The sequence below is a fragment of the Ochotona princeps genome, chromosome 17 (genome assembly GCF_030435755.1).
Source record: "Ochotona princeps isolate mOchPri1 chromosome 17, mOchPri1.hap1, whole genome shotgun sequence".
Lineage (NCBI taxonomy): Eukaryota > Metazoa > Chordata > Mammalia > Lagomorpha > Ochotonidae > Ochotona > Ochotona princeps.
The window spans coordinates 51,931,636-51,951,177 of record NC_080848.1 but is presented as its reverse complement, the minus strand read 5'-3'; the positions used below and the strand labels follow the sequence as shown (position 1 = coordinate 51,951,177).

The 19,542-nt window shown below is 50.4% G+C and overlaps 1 protein-coding gene across 4 annotated transcripts in view; it reads right to left on the bottom strand.

Annotated features, from left to right (window-relative positions):
- GAS7 (growth arrest specific 7) overlaps positions 1-19,542 on the bottom strand; it is a 221,357-nt gene that overhangs the window by 26,831 nt on the left and 174,984 nt on the right. For all 4 annotated transcript variants that reach the window (XM_004594742.2, XM_058676589.1, XM_058676590.1 and 1 more), the window contains exons 4-5: positions 9,678-9,766; positions 395-448 (exon numbers count right to left, since the gene is read on the bottom strand). In XM_004594742.2, the coding sequence (XP_004594799.1) occupies positions 395-448; positions 9,678-9,766 (143 nt within the window). The remainder of the gene's footprint in view (positions 1-394; positions 449-9,677; positions 9,767-19,542) is intronic.

Sequence of the window (19,542 nt, the reverse complement as noted above, 5' to 3'; positions counted from 1 at the left end):
TCTTGCACAAAAGCCACCCTACCGTGGCTATAATTTGCACGTCACATCACTGGCTCAGAGCACAGTCCACCCCCTTCAACCCACTCCCCCACACGCACGCCCTGTGGGGAAAAAAAAAAACGGCTCACCCAGCCCCCTTCCCTTGGTTGCCCAGGAGAGAAAAAGTGACATGCAAAATTGACAGAGGGGAGGGGAGAGGAGATGGAGAGACAGTGATAGTTGGGGGTGGTAGAGAGAGACTCCAGTTAGATTCAAGCCTGGGAACTTCCCCAGACCTGGCTGGGCACACACAGATCTTGTGCTTGGGGGTGTACATTGCCATGACAACAGCCCTGCCCACCGCAGCCCAGCCTGGAGGAGGTGGCAGAGGGGCCACCCGGTAGGAGTCTCTTACCGTGATGGTGCTTTCCTTGTTCTGCTTTTTGCTTGGCGAAGAGGATCCCAGGTTCTGGAGAGAGAGGTGAGAAACATCTTCAAGTCTGTCCTCCATGTTGGACGTGCCTTTCTCCCCGCCCACCCCATTCAGGGTTCCCCAAGGGTTGGACACATGGTGTGTGTGTGTGTGTGTGTGTGTGTGTGTGTGTGTGTGTGTGTGTGTAGGGGAGGAGGGTGCTTCAGGGACACTGCCTGCCGTTAACTCCTAAGTCACCATATCCAGGGCTGGGGCAGGCAAGGGTGCCACCCCTGAGCTTGCGATGCTCCCAGAGCACATCTCTCAGGCTAAGGGCACACTGAAGCTCCTGCACAGGGGCTCCGGCAACACTTGATCCAGCCCAGGTCTCTCCTCCTCTCCTCCCAGTCTGTGATCTGAGCAGTTAACCCCTCCGCTGCCCTCTGCTGGTAACTGCTTCAGTGGGCTGCTCGCTGCCTGAAGCCCTGAAAGCCACTGGGGAGCACAGAGTTAAGTTGGAAGGCACCTGCTGGCGGGGCACACAGCAAGTGATGTCTTATTCCCAAACCCTAAACACAAACAGTGTGCAGGGACTGAGTCACGCCTGCAGCTCTCTGTGCCCTGGGCAGGGAAGGGGCATTTCTACTTAGTCTTTCCCCTGGGTGCCCGCAAGATAACCCGAGTCCCAAATACCTGGGCAGAGCCATGGTCCTTGGCAGCACGCCACTGGAGGAACTCAAAGACCGCCAGCAAAAATGCCACATGGGTCACATGACAGCCAGCGACCCCCAAGACAGCATTCAATTCTGAGGCCCTGTTTTCCCATCAGAGCAATTGAGCATCAGAGAACCAGGAACAGAGCAGGTGGTATCACCAATCCGGAGCCACACAGTAACCAAAGAAGCAGGCAGGCTCACCTGTGAAAGTGCAGGGTCCCCCTGTGTGTGTGTGTGTGTGTGTGTGTGCGCGTGCGTGTGCATCCATCCCAGGATGAGTTTCTTGATCCCACTCTCTCACTGGTGGAGATGGCACAAAGCGGCTGTCACTCTAGAGTTAAGGGCACGACAGCGTCTCAGGCAACACGGAAACCAGCAGTCCCTCACCCTTCGGCCAATGCAACCCCTGGGGGAATCATCAGGCATGATGAGCTGGGGTGGGGGACATGCTGGACACTGCTCTGTGCCTCAGGGACTGCTCAGCAATCAGCAAGCCTGGAATGATGGAGGCCCTGACACCAGTCTCACTCCTGGTACTCTCGTTCAGCCCCTACTTTGGCCGGTCCCTAAGGTCAGGCCACGGACAGCACCAAGGAACCATTCACCCACAGAAAAAGGAAATGATCCCTGACCCCGAGGCCGTGGCTAAGGACTCTGGGTTTGTGGAGTTTCGCCATGCGTGCAATGGCTTGTTGCACCAACAGTGGAGCTGGTTCCAAACCAAGACCCAGACTTGCTGACTGAGCAGGTCCCAGGAGGAGGGCCAGCGTTTCTAACACAGGGTCCCACGCCCTAGCTCCAGGCGCCCTGATTCTGGCTTAATTTATGCCACGATACAGAGACATTTCCATGACAACATCTCCTTTAGGAGCATCAGTGAGCTTGAGGCAATGTCAAGTTCAGCTCATCTAGCTGGCCCTCCCAAGCCATCAGTCCTTGCTAAAACTGCCTTGGAATACAGGGTTGCAAGTTAGGAACCCCATGGGCTGGGCACTGAGGACAATGGACAGGGGCAGAAGTCGTTTGACAGGTTCATTCAGAGAGACTCTGCCAGGCATACACACACACACACACACGCACACACACGCACACATTGAGAATCTCCAAATGCTCATTTCTGGAGAGTGGTGGCTCATTGCAAAAACGCCAGGCACAGGTTCCGAAGAGGTCTAGCCTCAAAGTTGACTTCGCTTTTCGACTTCATGTGTCCATGAACCTTTTGCAGTGGCCCCTTGCCCTGGGGAAGGCTGGCCCTGGGGATGGATTCCGTGGTTTGCAGGAGTCATGATGCACACACACGTGTGACCATTCTAACTGTGCTCTCACTGCAGCCAACCCGGGAGGGGAGACTAGTTTCTGCAACTACAGTGGACGGTGCCATTGTAGGTGATGGGGGAGGGGACACAGCGACAACCGAGAGGGTATAAGGACAACACAGTGACCAGGCCTGGGGACGCGCTCTGAGCATCATCTGACCACACTCAGGCACCAGGCTTGGCACTCAACGCTCTTGATCTCTCCCAGTCCTAAGGATTCCAGCTCAGGAAGAGGCCCTGAGACAGAGGTTTGCAGAGCTGAAGTGTTCAGAGTCACAGGCTTCACCTCCTTCCTCTCACCTGCCTCTGTGTTCCGACCTGGGACATCCTTTTCTCCAGGTATCTTTGCATAGGGGCTAGAGAGACTTCTGTCAACACGCATTCATCTCAGAACCATCTTCCTCAGGGCTCTGGGGAATGAGATGGGCCATGGAGGCCACAGTTCCTGCCTGAGACTTGGGACAGGTGTTGGTGCCCTATAGCTGATTACGAACTTGGCTCTGCATTTGCTGCTGAGTATGCACATGTGAACTTCACATACATGTGCATGTATCATCCTCACACATCATGCAAACATGCATCCCACACATATCACAGAATGTTCCTCCAAACAGCCAGGAAGGGCTGGGACCTCATGCCCGGGACACACTGACTAACTCCCATGGGTGTCCCTGTTCTCCACGAGCAGGGAATCATGGGTGTCCCTGTTCTCCACGAGCAGGGAATCATGTTTCTTGCAGAGGCAGAGCATTCCACATGCAAACAAAACCTGGACTATCTTATTGAGCCAGTGGGCAAAGCAAGTGTGCACAGGGTGACCTCAGAGGAACTCCTCCAGGCCAAAGGTGGGACGATTGGAACATCATGACGAATTGTGACAACTGCCCGGTTCCCAAGGATGGACATTTTTTATTTCATTACTGAGCAATGCCAGTTTAAAAAAATGTGCAGGGCGCGGTCCAATGGTTCAGGATCCCTGCAAGCACTGGGGTCCTATACGGGCACTGGTTCATGTCCCAGCTGCCCCACTTCCCAACCAGCTCCCTGCTTGGAACCTGGGAAAGCAGTAGAAGATGGCCCAAGGCCTTGGGACCCTGCACCCATGTGGGAGACGTGGAAGAGGCTTCTGGCTCTTGGCTTCAGATCAGCTCAGCTCTGACTACTGTGGCCATTTGGGGAGTGAACCAGTGGAAGGAAGATCTTTCCTGTCACTCTCAGTAAATCTGATCTGCCTTTCTAATAAAAAATAATCTTTAAGAAATGTGTAACAGATTAAGAAATATTGCCATTTGTAAACTCCAGTGTCCAAGGGTTGGTGTCAGGGCCATCCGGGGCATTCAAAGCACTGGATGAGAAGGCACCTGGGGAACAGAGTATTCAGATGGTCTCATGCTAGAACCCCCAGAAGGACGCTCCAGCAAAGGAGAACTCTGGTTCCCATCAGCCTGGTGTGAACAGGGAAATCTAACTCCAGCCAGCCAGCACTAATGAATCAGGGGGCCTCAGGCAATCCCAAGCTTGGCATTTACTAATGAGAACCCGACAACGTGCAGTGTGAAGAATCTGGCATGCCCTACATGGTAATCACACCCCAAATGGGCGCAGCAGAATGGAGGCAAGAAGACAATTGTTTCTGTAAGACTCGTAGAGCAATAGTCTAAATGGGGAAAGACAAACATGTGCAGGATGGAGACAGTCTGAAGCAATGATGCACAGACAGAATGATACAGCTGCACAAAGGAATATTATGCAGCAACAGAAAGGAAGGAAAGTCAAATCCCACACCTGCAAAACGTGAGGTTCAGGGGAAGAAGCCAGTCACAAAGGACCCCAGATTACACGACCCCATGGCATCGACAGAATAGACAAATGCACTGACCCAGAGAGCAGTTGCCTAAGGCTTGGACACATGTTGGGGGGAGTTATGAAAATATTCTCAGATTGTGATGCTGGGTGCACAATGCTATGAGCAGACTAACACCCTCTGTGGGAACGGAACCTTTTTTATGGGCGAACTGCATAGGATGTAAATTCTGCAAACATGAGTCACAGAAATCCTGAGGAGCACAACCACTCCTGCACCCACTAGGAAAACGAACAGATCTTGGACTGGGACGAGAAGAGGACACGCACATCATTTTGACGAGCCATTCAGGAATTTGCATCCGATCTGATACACAGATTCTGTGACATTACTGAACTAGTGTTTTCTGAAGTGTGTTGATAACATCAACACTCTTATCTCTCTCTGAGAAGTATTCTGAAACACTGCATTTCAGACAGGATGCCAGGAATTTGCTGTGGATTATCTAGGGTATGGAGGGAAGGCAGCAACAGGCACCGAGCAGGATGAGCCAAACGCTAGGGATGGAGGGAACCGAAATGAGAGGCCTGTGGTATTTGATGATCAGATTCCTGCCAGCTCTGCAGAGCCTTGCAAAGGCCGACAGTGGCAAGGGTACTGTGGTTTTTTTAATTTAAGAGACAGAAAGACAAAGGAGGCACCCCTATCAGGGGGCAGGGACACAGCCACTTGAGCGATCATGCTGTCTCCCAGGGCAAGCATCAGCAGGAAGCTGGAGTCGGGCGTGGAGCTGGGCATGGGACCCAGGCACATTCCAGTACGGGACATGGACGATCTGAGTGGTGTCTTAACCACTGTAATAAATAGCTGCCTCCAACTTAAAAACATCCTCTACTATGATTCCAGACCATTCTTCTTGTTTCCTAAGCTTCTTCCCTGCCTGGTGTCCTGACCCAGTCGATGGCTGTACTATCAGCAAGAGGATGCTTAAAGAGTAGGAATGGCCTCCTGGCCCCTCCGCGGTGGCAGGTGCTGCTGTGTGAAGCCTCTCGATGGCTTCCCAGTGCCATGAGGATAAAATTCGGAACAGGCTCCTCCAGCCAGCCCTTCCCACACCTGCTTCTTTGCTAAGTGACAGCCGTATGTGACCTCTACAAATTCCTTGAAAACCTCCTGAGGGGCTGACATCTTGGTAAAGTGGGTTAACCTGTTGCCTGTGACAGCAACATCCCAAATGGGCACCGGTTCGAGTCCTGCTACTCCACTTCTGATCCAACTCCATGCTAATGGGTCTGGAAGGGCGGGGGAAGATGGCGCCATGGTCACGGGTCCCTGCACCCATGTGGAAGCCCGGTCCAGCCCTGGCTGTTGCAGCCATTTGGAGGAGTAAACCAGATCTCTCTCTCTCTCGCTCTATAAATAAATAAATCTTAAGAAACAACCCACAAAAGCCTTGCCCTCCTTCCGACCTCCAAGCATCCACATCTGCTGTTCTCTGCACCGGAAATGCTGTTCCCCATCAGCCTCAACCCTTGTCTCTCTGCTGAGCAAAACTCCGGCTCATCAGCCCTTCTTGGTGTCCTAAGGATTGCATTCCTGACATCTCGATGCCAACCTGCACCACAAGCCTGGGTCTTCAGAGCATGTGTGACAGAACCTCTGCTGATGAACGTGTGGGGGAAGGGTGAGGGGACTGTTGAAGAGAGCATCTCTTGTTCTCTACCTCCAACACTTCTCTTCCTCAGTGTCCAAACTCTTAGACCCAGCCTCTTTCCTCCCTCTTGTATCTGGCAGATACGCTTCCTGGTAGAAGCTCACGGGAGGCCAAAACAATACAAGGTGAGTCCTGCTAGGTGTGAAGGGGTAGTACCTGGCTTGGCCAGCAGCGGCAAGATGAGAGAGGGTTCATCAGCCTTTGAGCCCTACCTCCAGCCAGCCCTAGTGTTGCCTGCAGAACTGAAACCTTCCACTGGGTGGCACCAGATCACCACCATCTGCGCTTACACAGCCACATCTCCAAGCCTAGATGGAGGGGTAGGCACCTGCAGAAACTTGGCCCTCAGTGCTGCTCACCGCCCAGCATGAAGGGGACACACTCCAGGTTTCCATGAAAATGAGGCATGCCTGGCCCCCTCTCAACGTTCTAATTGTCCTGATTGGTCCCCCAGGGTTTTGCAGGTTGCAGTTGTAATCTGGGTTTTGTCCCTAAAACCTCCAGTAAGCCATTTTATCCACCTGTAACTGCCCCAGCTGGGTATGTGCCTATCTACTCATGCATTCATTCACTCATGTCTCTCTCGGTTATTATTATATATTACTGTTTTTTAGATTTTTATTTATTTATTTGAAAGGCAATGAGAGACCTTGTATCAGCCATTTCACCTCTCAAAAGGCCAAAGCCAGGAGCCTGAAACTTCCTCCAAGTCTCCCATGTGGGTGCAGGGGCCAAAGCACTTGGTCCATCTTCTGCTGCCCTCCCAGGTACAGGGAACTGGATTGTCAGTGGGGCAGTTGGGATTTGCACTGGTGCCCATATAGGTATCAGCATCTCTGGCGGCAGTTTAACTTGCTTTGCCACACTGTCAATCTCCTATGTACAACCATTAAGATATAACTGACAACCAACCAAGTTCTGTTGCCCTTTCACAGCAAGCAAAGCTGGCCATCCTTGAGAAGAGAACCTTCCAGCCCCTAAATCTGGAAGCATGAATCAATCATTCTGCATACTGAAGACAGATGATCGTACCAGGCTGCTTCAAAAAAGTTTGTGAAAAAAACAAACAAGGAATTGAAAGATAGTACACTCTGGGGCAAAACTGATTTGAAATTCATGCAGTTTTTTTTCAGAGTATGAACTCCCTCCAAACTTGTTGAAGAATCTTGGGCTCAGGGGTATTTGTGGGTAGCATTCTTTAATAAATACTTAATTGTGTTAGCCTATTTCTATGTTTAACTGTTGACAGATTTTTGAATAACCGGTTCAGTCCATCCACAAACGAAGGAGAAAATGAGAAGCTTTTGTAGCCAAATGCTAACATTTCCACCACCTGACAGGCTAACATTGTACCTAGTGAATCAGAAACTGGTGACCAAATGCATGTACCTCTGCCCTCTCCATTTACCGTGTTATGTATCTTTGTTACTTTGATGGAACCCCAATTCTCTAGAATATCACCCAGAATAAGCATGTGACAGGAGACCCACCTGAGTTGATATGACCCTGACTGCCCAAGCCAGGGCTTCTGGAACTGGCCTTCCCTGGATCACCAACACCAGGGCCCCTCATTCTAGCTTTTATGTTTCCTAAAAAATATACTATAAATAAATAATAAATAAATAAATAAATATAAATAAATAAAAAATAAATATTGGTGTTGTGATGCCACACAACATCAGGTCCTGGCTGCTCCACTTTTGATCCATCTCCTTGCTAATGTATCTGCAAAGGCAGTGGAAGATGGCCTAAGTATGTGGGCCCCTGCCATACCCATGGGAGACTCGGAGAAGTTTCAGGTTTCTGGCTTAGGCCTAGCTCAGTTCTGACCATTGTGGTCATTTGGGGAGGGAGCCAGTACATGAAAGATTCTCTCTTGTCTTTATCTGTGCCTTTCAAATAACTTACAATACTGTATCTTTTATAAAGCTAAAATGTGTTCATTTAAGAAAACTGAAAAAAAAGGGGAAAGCATCAAGAAAGTTGCCCATAATCATAGCTAAGATTTCTCAGCTTCGTTATAATTGCAATCAAGCAGGTGAGCTCTCTGTAGAGTGGTGCTGTGTAACATTCCTGGACATCTGTGCCAGATGCCAGAAGCACCCTCCCCTGTCCCGATGACCATCACATCTCCAGATGCCACCAAATAGCTCCTGGCAGAGACCCAGAGTCTTGGAGGCAGACATGACCAGCGCCAACACTCCGGCTTATTTCTCTCCCTCTTTCCTTCCTTTTCGGAAAGATTTCCCTCTCCCGAACGAACTGTCAATGTTACACACAACTGCTACTTTGCGTTTTCCTTCTTGATAGCCGACAGTGGGCACTTCCGCCAAGTCATTACATGTTCTTCGGAAGGATGGTTCATAATGGTGACATCAGATCGTGGGCTGGCTGGCTGGATGTCCAGTACTGCAGTCTATCCCTTATCGCTGTACGGCAGGATTGAGTCCAGTGCTATGTGCAAGAACAGCCCTGCACCTGAGCCAGCTCTCTGCAGCTCTCTCCAGAACAGGCACAGCAGCAGAATGCCCCGCCATTCCCTGCCCACCAGACTTCTACTGCACGTTTCTGAGTTATCACTCAGCCTATACCGTGCTACGTCTGATTCCAAGGGACTGAATAAAAATTTCACAGAGGTAAAGGGGTGGGTCATCTTCCATCCAGGAAGGAAAAAAGGATTTAGGGGCTGGAAGGTTCTCTTCCCAAGGATGGCTAGCTTTGCTTGCTGTGAAAGGGCAACAGGGATGAAGTCTTCTGAAACGCTCTTGGGGTTTGGCACCAAACTGTTCCTTTTCCCACAGATGGACAGAGCCGTGTACTCCATGGGGATTCTGCAGGGCTGATCTGGGATGGGTGCCATGGGCAAAGGAATGCAGGGGGCAAACACATCAGCTCTCTGTGTCATTGACTGAATCTAAATCCTTCCAGGTCAGCAGTGCCAGCCTTGCCTCCGGGCCAGTTGAAAAAAACAGAGCCCTGTGCTGCACCCTGGTCCTCTTGGGTCACGAACAGGCACCAAGTCCCTAGAGCCCAGGGTGAGCCTCAGACACCACAGGCATAACAAGAAATGGGTGCCGACATCACCACTCACGTTGGTGCAGTGCCAACTGGGATGGCCAGTGAGAAAGCTGGGTTTCTCCCACAGATGCGTGTTCCCCCATCCCACAGCTGCCTCTGTGTTGGCTTAGCCAAATAGATCATCAAATTGGACCAACTCCCAGCCTAGGACTAAGACAAGGCAACTGCCTGGGTCACCCATGTCTTCACGTGATGGGAAATCGGGACTCCACATAGCATGAGCCCTCCATCCTGGTCAGGGCAACTCCAGCCCCAGCAGCCCCTTCTCCAGAACACCTGCCATTTCTAGAAAAGAAACAAACCACGATAACCCAACCTGTTCCCCACTTCAACAGACTTAAGCTCACCAGTTTCCTCTCATAGGTGCAGAACTACCCCTACCTACCAGGACTCCCACATGCCCACCTTGAAGGAACTCCTCCGGGGCTTGCTCAGGACCCCAACAGTCTGAGGTCATTGCCAGGACAGTCGTATTTGGAAGAGGGCCTGTGGGCCTTCTCCCTCGACTTTCAGGTCTGCCCCATGCTTTAGAAGACAGTCCACATATCCCGCCCCCCACACAAAGAAAGCTGGGACTTCTGCTACAGGCTGGCAGAATGGCAAGAAACAGGAACCCCTGGACCCTTCCTCCTCACCCTTAACAGGTCGTGTCCCTTACCTGGGAATCACCAGCGGTAGACTTTCGGAGACTCATGTGGGCAGTCTCGGGAGGGTGTGCTGGGGTCCCTGATGCGTGGTATCCATTCACTGCGGGGACAGAGATATGGCTCAGAAGAGGTGTGGGCCAGACAGGTGTCCTAACGGTCAGTCATGGCAGTCCTGTCTCCTTCCCTGGTTCCTAGAGCTGTTGCATGCCCAGGAGCATCTGGGGCTCCCAGCAACAGGTGCATGGCTGAAATGAGCAGAAAACATCTCACTGATCCTCAGCACCCAAATTACTGAATTCCCAGGGGACTGGGCTTTTTTAGAGTCCAAGAGTGTGAGGCATGCACTCAGCAGTAGGTATGGTCATGGGATTCCCACCGTGATAGCCACATTTTATCAGCTGTAGTCAGGGACAGCTCCTCTCTGTGGTGCCTACTGACCCTCCTGCCATCTGCCACTCTTAGGCAAAATGCTTGAGACCAGAAGTGTTTCAGAGATTTTACTTTACTTTGAGGAAGAGATGGATTTTGGAAGATTTGTACAGAGCTTAGGTTAGTTGGGCATCCCTAATCCAAAAGGCTCTGGAATCTGAACCTTTCTGAGATCTGATAGGAGATGGAAGCAAAGAAAGAAACTCCACAGGATGAATCCTCATTGTGAGCACAAAGTTGCTAAAACATATTTCTGAAAATTCCTGGCAGGCTCTCTGGGGCCTAAATAAAACACCCATGAATTCCATGTCCAGCCTTGGGTTCCATCCTCAAGAAATCTCATTATGTAGATGGCATCTCCTACGAGGGCTGGTTCCAGTCCCAGCTGCTCCTCTTCTGATCCAGCTCCCAGCTAGTGTGCCTGGGAAAAGCAGCAGAAGATGGCCCAAGTATGTGGATGCCTGCTACCAACATGGGAGACCCATGTGAAGCTCCTGGTGCCTAGCTTCATCCTGTCCTGGTGGTGGCTATTACATCCACTGGAGCGTGAACCAATGGATAAAAGATATTATATCTCACTCTCTCTCTGTATGCATGTATGTGTGTATCTCCCTCTCTCTCTCTGTAACTGTTTAAAAAAAAAAAAATCCCCAAATCCCAAACACTTTTGATTCCAAGCATTTCAGGTAAAAGATGTTCCACCTATAATTTGGCTGGAAGCAAGCAACAAGTCTAGGGATGCTAGGACCACTTTGTGAAAAACCTTTCTCATGCGGGGGGTTACACCGCACCTACCACAGATTGCAGAGGAAAGTCTAGGGTCATTGCCAGCACGGACACACGCCCAGAGGGCCTGCGTGCAGTGAGCCTTCTCCCTGGCCACAGGTCCGCCCCAGGCCCGGAGGAAGGGTAAGAACGCACGTCCCTGGGCACACTGCAGCCTCACCTTCCATGGCTCAGGGGAACAAGAAACAAGAACACAAGGAAAGCTGTAGGCCTGATCCATGCCCAGGGCCCAAAGCAGCTGGCCACAACCTGATAACATCCACTCTGGAAGAAAGGCCAAATGAGAGGGAGGGTCGGAATTCCAAGAGCAACAGGGAACAGGCAGAGAGGATGGAGGAGGAATCTACTCAGACAGGTGCAAGGCTATACCAGGAAGATGTTGGACTGTGTCGGCTAAATAGCCCTGAAATTGATAAAGCTTGAATGAGGAAAAATGTAAACAGCCACAGTGGAAAACCCCAGGCCCTGGATTTCAGTGTAGGACTGGGGAACAGACCAAAGGCCAGAACACTTTAAAAAAAGATACTGAATGACAGCATCCAACATTGGCGTCTACAAAGATGGCATCCTTTGCCAAGGCACCATGGGAGGCTTAAAAAAAAAAGCTGGCCACAAACGAACTGAACCATCATTGAATAACAACACACATTAAAACCCCAGGCCAAGCTCTTTGATTGGAAAGCAATCCAAGCAGATATTCCTAATGAAAGAATAAATACGCAAGCTTCTCATTCTCCCAACCCTTCCAAGCACTTGGAAAGATTTCTTAATGCCCTCTTACATAATCTCAGGTCAAAAGGGAATTTAAGACTGTAATTACATGATATTTAGACAATAACAAGGAAGAGCCCATTAACATCAATGAGATACGGACTGAATGATACTTACAGGAAAAGCCAGAGCCTTCATGATTTCATTACCAAACCCAAAGAACAACAACAAATGGAGCACGTGTGCAACTGCAGATTTTAGAAAAAGAAGAGGAAAGTAAACCAAAGGTGAACAGGGGCAGGAATTTAACAGGGCGGGGGAGGAACAGGGCAACAGAAATGAAGGAGCTAAGAAAGATGATGACACAAACAATACCAGACGTGTGTGTGTGTGTGTGTGTGTGTGCCGAGCGGGTAGAAATCACAATGATAAAGCCTATGACAAAGCCAGATTTGAGAGTGTGAAACGCTCAGCATCTGGAAAAACACGAAAGCACAGCCACTACAGCGGGGGACTTTGGAAAACCACAAGAATATATGATTGCTAATTCTCTGCTAATAATTAAAACCAAACCTTCCATACAACTCAAACAAGCAACATGGTTTCCAAAGACACTACGCATGCCAAAGAGAGCAAAACCGTTGGGGGCAAAAAAAAAAAAAAAAAAAAAAAATTCCTTCTGCCAGCAAAAACACTGCATCCAGATGGTTTTATGGACAAATTCAACCAAACCCTTTTAGGGAAGCAATGGCCAGGCACAAGCCATACTGCAGAGCATGGAAACTTGTGGCAAGTTTCCTGGTCAATTTTACAATGCCAGCATTTTCCTGACCCTAACAATGAGCAAGGAATACGCAAAACCTTAATCACCGTTACACTGGGAGGATGAAAATGAGACACATACACTCTTTACCTGGGAGGGTGGATTGTAAGCTGCTGTATCTGATGAGGCTGGGTCCTTGCACGCCTTGTAGACCTCGGTGCCTCTCCCTTCTTCCAGGCACACCAAAGGGCAGTCACTGTGCCATTCAGTCTCTGCCTTCTGCCCCGAAGCCCCCAGGGCTCTGGGCTTACAGTGACCAGAACTACAAGATGCACAGGCATTCTGCCCCTAATCCAACCTCCTGTTCCCACTCCAATTCTGAACTGTCAGCTGTTGGCTAATTACCGCTCATGTCAAAACAATTACTGGGAAAGAAAAGCTAATTACCCATTCAGCCGTTTCTCCCCACACAGCAGCTCTTCTCTGATGCCCCGTCTTGCTGCCTTTCACTCTAATATTCCCAGGCTCACTCAGAGCAGGGATTGGCGAAGGGGCAAAGACCTAGGTGAACCTTGGCTCACACAATCCTTGCAGCCCTCAGCCATGAGCGCTCCAATGTGGGCAGTGTCTGGCCGCTGAGCTCCCCAGTCACCCGGGGTCACCATGACAGGACACATAAAGGCATGAGGGGGTGCTCTGGAAGCTTCTGCTCTCCAGAGGAAATAACATTGGTTCAAGGCCACTCATCTTCTTATAGGAACAGGGTCAATTCGGGAATGAAAGTGAGAAAAACATGAGATGCTTTAACGACTCAGCTGGTTTTCAAAGCAGGAACAGAAAGCCCCAGCTCGTTACTTCAGTAACTTTCATCATAAATACAAACACAGACATTGCCATTTCCATCTTCTGCTTAGCTGAGCAGGCCATCAGTCAGTCCCAGCAGGGTACAAGGGAAAGATGGGACAGTGTAGGAAGGAGGAAAAGGAAGCTGCGCTTGGGAGAAGTGGATAAAAAGTGGAAAAACAAGTTGCCTAGGGGAAGCTATGAACAGACTATGGCACAGAGAAGAGCCAGTAACTCCTCCATTTTTTTCAAAGATTATTTCATTTATTTGAAAGGCAGGCTGAAAGCAGAGAGAGGAGAGAGAGAGGAGAGAGAGAGAGAGAGAGAGAGAGAGAGAGAGATTGATTGAGATTTACAAAATCTTCCATCTCTGTTCACTTCCCAAATGGTTGAAGCAGCCAGGGCTGAGCTGCACAGAAGCCATGAACTTCATCCGGGTCTGCCACATGGGTGCAGGAGCCCAAGCTCCTGGGCTATCCTCTGCTGCTTTCCCAGGTGCATTAGCAGGGAGCTGGATGGGAAGCATAGCAGCCGGGAATTTGAACCTGTGCTCCAACATGGGATGCTGTGAGTGGCTAGCCCTCCTCTTCAATATATCCTTTAGCTTGGTCCCACTCCTCCCCACTCATTTTGAAATAAATCCAGCAACTTCTTCTCTGGGAGTTGGGGTGGGTACTTAAGTCCCTACTTGGGACACCCCTCTCTGTATTGGGGTTCAAGTCTTGGTTCCTTTGCTTCTGATTTCAGCTTCCTGCCGATATACACTCTGGGAAGGAAGACATAAATGGCTCTAGGAACTGGATCTCACTCCATCTCAAGGCAGACCCGACTGGGTCCAAGCTCGTGGCTTTGGCCTGGCCCAGTCCTGGCATCTGGGGGGTAAACCAGAGGATGAGCCATCTTTCTCCATCTGTCTGTCTCTCTGATTTTCTCTAGGTTGACACAAACAGTGGTTTTGAGGGTACAGGAAAGTGCCCACTGGGGGCAGCGCTGCTGTCTGCTTGCACATTCCAAGCTGGTGCCAGAGGATCAGAAGCAGGTTGCCCCTCTGTGATGGCCTTGGTCATTGACACCTTTAATTCGGCTCCCCTAGGCTTCTGCTGGAAGCCAGAGGAGGATACCTCTGGGCATGCCAGTGCCAAAGTCGGACAAAGCCAGATCCTAAATCCAGCTGTTCTGAAGCCCACTCCCACAAGCCCCCTCTGCCCCCTCAACAACTTCAGTTAAAAATCAGTCTCCGGGGTCAGTGTGGTGGCACCTCCACTCAGTGATGCCAGCACCCCATGTGGATGTTGGTTGGTGTCCCGGCCACTCCACTTCTAATCCAGCTCTCTGCTTATGGCCTGGGAAAGCGACAGAGGATGACCCTAGTTCTTGGGCCCCTGCACCCACATGGGAGACCCCGATGAAGTTCTTGGCTCCTGCCTTCAGACTGAGCTTAGCTCCGGCCATTGTAGCCAGTTAGGAAGTGAATTGGCAAATAGAAGCTCTTCTCTCTCTACTTCTTCTTTCTGTATAAACTGCCTACCAAATTAAAAAAAAAAAGAAAGAAAGAAAGAAAGAAATTAACAAAAATCAGTCTTCCCTAGCTTCAAGAAAAATCTAGGGGATGGATACTTGTCCAGGGGGTTAGCATGCAGGCTGGGACCCTTGCATCCCATCTTGGAGTGCTTTTTGGCTCTAGGTTCAATGTTGACTTCCTGTTAAAACACACCCGACTTTCACTCTTTCCTTAGAACAGGCTTTATGTTTTTGTTGTCCAATCTCCCTATGAGAAGAGGCAGTGGTGATGGCTTCAGAGTTTGGGTTCCTGCCACCTGCCTCAGAGACCTGCTCTATGCTCCTGGCCTTGGCCCTGATCCAACCTTGGGCTGTTGGGAGCATCTGGGAAGTGAATCAGGGAATGGAAGTTTTGTTTTCTCTCTCTCTCTTAAATAAATTTAAAAGCAAACAAAACAATGACAAATGCAAACACAAGTTCATGCACATCCCAGGCTGGAGACTAAGAAAGGAATTCACCCTCCACACACTGCGTAGTGTTGGAAGCAGTAGCCACAAGCCACAAGCATGCCACAGGTGGTTGTTTAAACAAATCAAATTTGAATAAAATCAAAACACAATGTGGTTTCCAGAATTGGACCTCATAACAGGAAAAAGAACTCCAGTGAAAAAGTGCCTGAAAGCCAAACAAGGTCCAATGTGTAGGAAACTGTACAAATGACCAGTGTTGATTCCCTGGGTTTTTCAAAAACAATGGATTGTGCTTATGTAAGAGGATAACATGAGAAACTGAGTCGTGGTAGGTGGAGACTCTCTGTACTGACCTGACAACTTTCCTGCAAGTCTAAAATGGTCCCCAAAGTGGCAAAAACAGCATTAAGCTTTAAAAATTCCCCTAGGTTGAGTGAGGGCTGTGTATAGGAGTCAAGCTTAAGCCATCACAGAGCATCTGAGATACCAGCCAGTGAGTGCAGGAAGAATGACAGTTCCTCTTGGGGCTGGTTTCGTGTATAGGGTTGAAGTATTGCTTTGTGTACATTCATAGCTCCCATCACTGGAAATACTAACGGAGGTGACACAGGAGCAGTTCTTGGTCTGACCCAAAACAGCATCCTACACTCAAATCGTGAAACCAGTGGCTGGTGTTGCAGTGGGACAAGCCGCCATCAGCAACATCAGCATCTCTGGTTCAAGCCCTGGCTCTTCCACTTCTGAGGCAGCTAACACACCTGGTAAATCAGCAGAAGACAGCCCAAGTACTTGAAGCCCCGTCACCCACCCATGTGGGGCACCTAGATGCCAGTTCTTGACTCCAGTCTGCAGCCTGGATCAGCACCAGCCATTACAGCCACGTGGAGAATGGACCAGTGGACGTAAGATCTCTCTCTCTCTCTCTGCCTGTCTCCTTCTCTCCCTTCTTCTTTTTCTGTCACTCTGCCTTTCAAATACATAATATAAATCTCAAACAAAAGAGTGCAGACAACTGGGGGAGGGAACGGATGCTTCCAGATCCCTGTGGATCCAGTAACTGCAGTGGGAAGCACGAGGCAGCGCTGCCCTGGGTGGCCCTCCAAGTTCCCCATCCCCTTTCCCCCAAACCCATGGGACTAGAACACAGGAGCAAGGCGGGGCCCTTTGGTTGCTCCACCATGGATCTCCACAAAGGTCTGGCTTGGCTGGGTTTGTCTGCGGTTCTCCCTGGCTGATACTTCCTGATCCAGTTTTCCATGTCTTTCCTCAGCAGTGACCAGAGAGGATGCCTGTGGCCAACTTCTGCAGCAGACTTTTCCTCACTGCCGCTGGATCCCTGGCCTCGCCGCCTGCCTCCTCCCCCTTCCTTGCAGGCAACTTTGATCCCTGTCAAGGGCAGACAGCCTGAGAGCCAAGTGTAGCCTGGAGACTTCAATAAGGAGACCCTAAGGCTCAGAGGGAAATGGTAGCCCCCTTTTCCCTGGCTGGCTGACCAAGCATGGTGGACACAGCATCCCTTTAACTTTTCCTGCACTTCATCTCACACCACTGGCCTGCTTGTCCTCCACCCTCCAGACACACTGGCCTGTTTTCTGCTCTCAGGTGTGCCAAGCTTGCTCCTGATACTGTTTGGTCTCTGGCCTAGAAGCCCCTGGTATTCCACACATCCGTCTCCTCGTTGGCATTCAACCTTGGCTTAAATGTCACTTTCTTGGGTCTCCATCACTCAGGCTGCTGCAGAGGCAGGAAGAGGAACAAAAGAATAGAACCACTAGGCTCTAGGGCAGACAGGGGATTCTGTCTCTATCCTTTGCTCCACCATTGGACCCAAACTCCTGCAAGTAATAAGACACTAGAAAAGTCTATTGTCAGGCGTTAAGGTGAGAATGGAGAGAAACCTGGGAGAGAAAAGCGACAAGCCAAGGCCCCCGTTTTGCCTGCTGTCTATCATTCTGCTTCCAAATCAATGAGGGCATGCCATTGGCTACAGGATGGATCTGATTTTTTGGCATATTAAAATGTAGTAACACCAAGAAGTGGTGGGGGTTAGAATCAGTGCTAGGGCTCTGCAAGCTGAGACAGCAAAGAAAGCAACACGTGGCTGGGATCCAGAATAAAAGAGGGGGTGTGTGTTTCTGAACTGAGTAGCCAGGGAAGGCTTCTTGGAGGAGGTGACATTTAAAAAAAAAAATGGAGTCCTGGTGTGTCCCTGAGGCGAGACAGAGAGCACAGTCTCCGTGTCCTGGCACCACGGACACCCAGAGCTGGATGACTGCTGTGGGGGCCTGCCTGTGCATTTTGAGTCAGTCAGCAGCCTTCCTGGCACCCACCCATTAGATACCTACTGCACCTGCACTCAGCCAGCAATGCCAGTCAGGAAGGTTTGAGCAGTGTAGACAGAATCTGACCACAAAGCCCTTTTCCAAGGACTTCACCTTGGGCCCTCCCAGCCCTGGGGGTGGGGAGAGGAAGTATCAATGTCCACACGCATGCTTAGTCCCACCTAAGTCATCTTGGCAGTGCCCAACCCTCCTTACCCTGCTTCCCTCACCGGCCGGACACCCAGCCCAGCACTGAGGGAAGGAGGAAGCTGGCCACATCCAGAGGCCAGCCTTCCTTTGGGGTCTGACCCCCACCAACAGACGGCCAGGGGAGAGGGAACAGGGCGGAGGGACAGAAGAAGAGACAACCTCAGGATTCAGAGGGGGCAAGACCCGGCCAGCTGCACTGACATGCAGGCATGGCAGACATACCTGTTGTATGCACATATCCCAACCTAATTCTGCCCCTGAAGCCATCCCATCCTAACCCAGGGACCACGTGGGCCTGAAGACACAGTGGGGTCTTTCTTGCAAAAACAAGCCACAGCTCATGCATGTTAATTCACATTATTCACACTAGCATTTTCATTGTTATAAAATACACGGGAGCAACCAGGGACAGCAGGCCAGTATGCTGGCATCTGCCTGTTGTCACTGGCACCCGGGAAGACTGTGCGGACCATGTCTAGGGACTGACCTAACCAGTCGCTAAGAACGGTTGAGGCTCCCTGCTGAGGGAGTGAAGGAATGTCTCTACCATCCCATGGGGCCTAAACCACGTTCGTGTATTGGTCTTGGACTTGGGCAGCCAGCCTGGCAGCAGAGGGACAGCTGGGAACTTCCACATAGGTAGCCTGAGAACATAGCAGGTGCAGTCCCATCTCTCTCTTCCTCCCCAGTTCCTTTTTTAAAGGAAATCATTGTTTAAGTGTGTATGTGTGTAGTAGAAATGATACATTTTCAGAAACGTAGAAAGATTTTCAAAAGGGAACACCGTCCCCTCTCATCACCTCTCCCGTCTTTCACTGGCAACTTTCCTATCTCTACATAATGCACGTGGATGCTTTTATTGATTTAATGTAGCAGTGGTGAGCCTGTTCTGGAAGAGCAGTAAGTGCCCTGCTGTCCCCATGCTGGATTTACGGGTCCTCTCATGATCTCCTCCCTTTTGCTGCCTCTGTTGCTATAGGAAACCTTTTACACCTCTGCTTGCTTTTTATTCTAAGAACATTACAGAGGTTCCACCTCCCCTGGCACAGATGCCAGGGTGGGCACCCCGTCTTCTGTCCCTTCTCCTCCTGCCTGCCTCCCCACTTCTGCACAGTTGCACCTGCCACATTCTCAAGCTGTCTATGCTGCAGTTGCCCGCCATCCTCTGCTACTGAGTTAACTGTTCAGGTTCAAAACGCTGTGGACATCCAGGTAGTGGGGGAGGCATGAGTGAATTCACTCAACAAGGAAGTCAGGATGTGGCTAGGGGCTGGGGATTCCACAATAGGAAGCAAGAAACAAGGTCCTCCTCACCCTCAGGTAACTGCAACAATGTGCAGGGAGAAGAAACCCTGAGGACCAACAAACAGCAAGTGGCTGAGATCCAAAATGCAGTGTGAGCAACCAGGGAAGGCTTCTGGGAAGAGGCAACGCTTAACCATCCTGTAACAAACAGTCAGAAGGCATCCTCCCCACTGCTGTGTCTTGTAAGCTGTCTGCTGGAATCTCACTCTCCCAATTGCCCCCTCGGATAAGACCTCCCACCTCCCAAAAGGAACATACAACTTCCACTACCTGCTCTTGATTTCCTCAGCAGATGGAGAACGCACATCCACACAGACATTCTGCCCCATCCCACCTGTCTCCCTTTAGCACTGCCCCTACTTTCAGACAAGAGCTCCGATGATCACTACACCCACCCACCCACCACTTTCCCTTCCCCCATGAGATGGTAAGCACAAGAGGCTGTTTCTGGCAGTGCCATCCGGGAACTCCCAGGCCTGATCCCCCCACCCCTCAGTTTGGTGTATAAGACCCCGAGACCCAGAGTTCCAGCCTTTC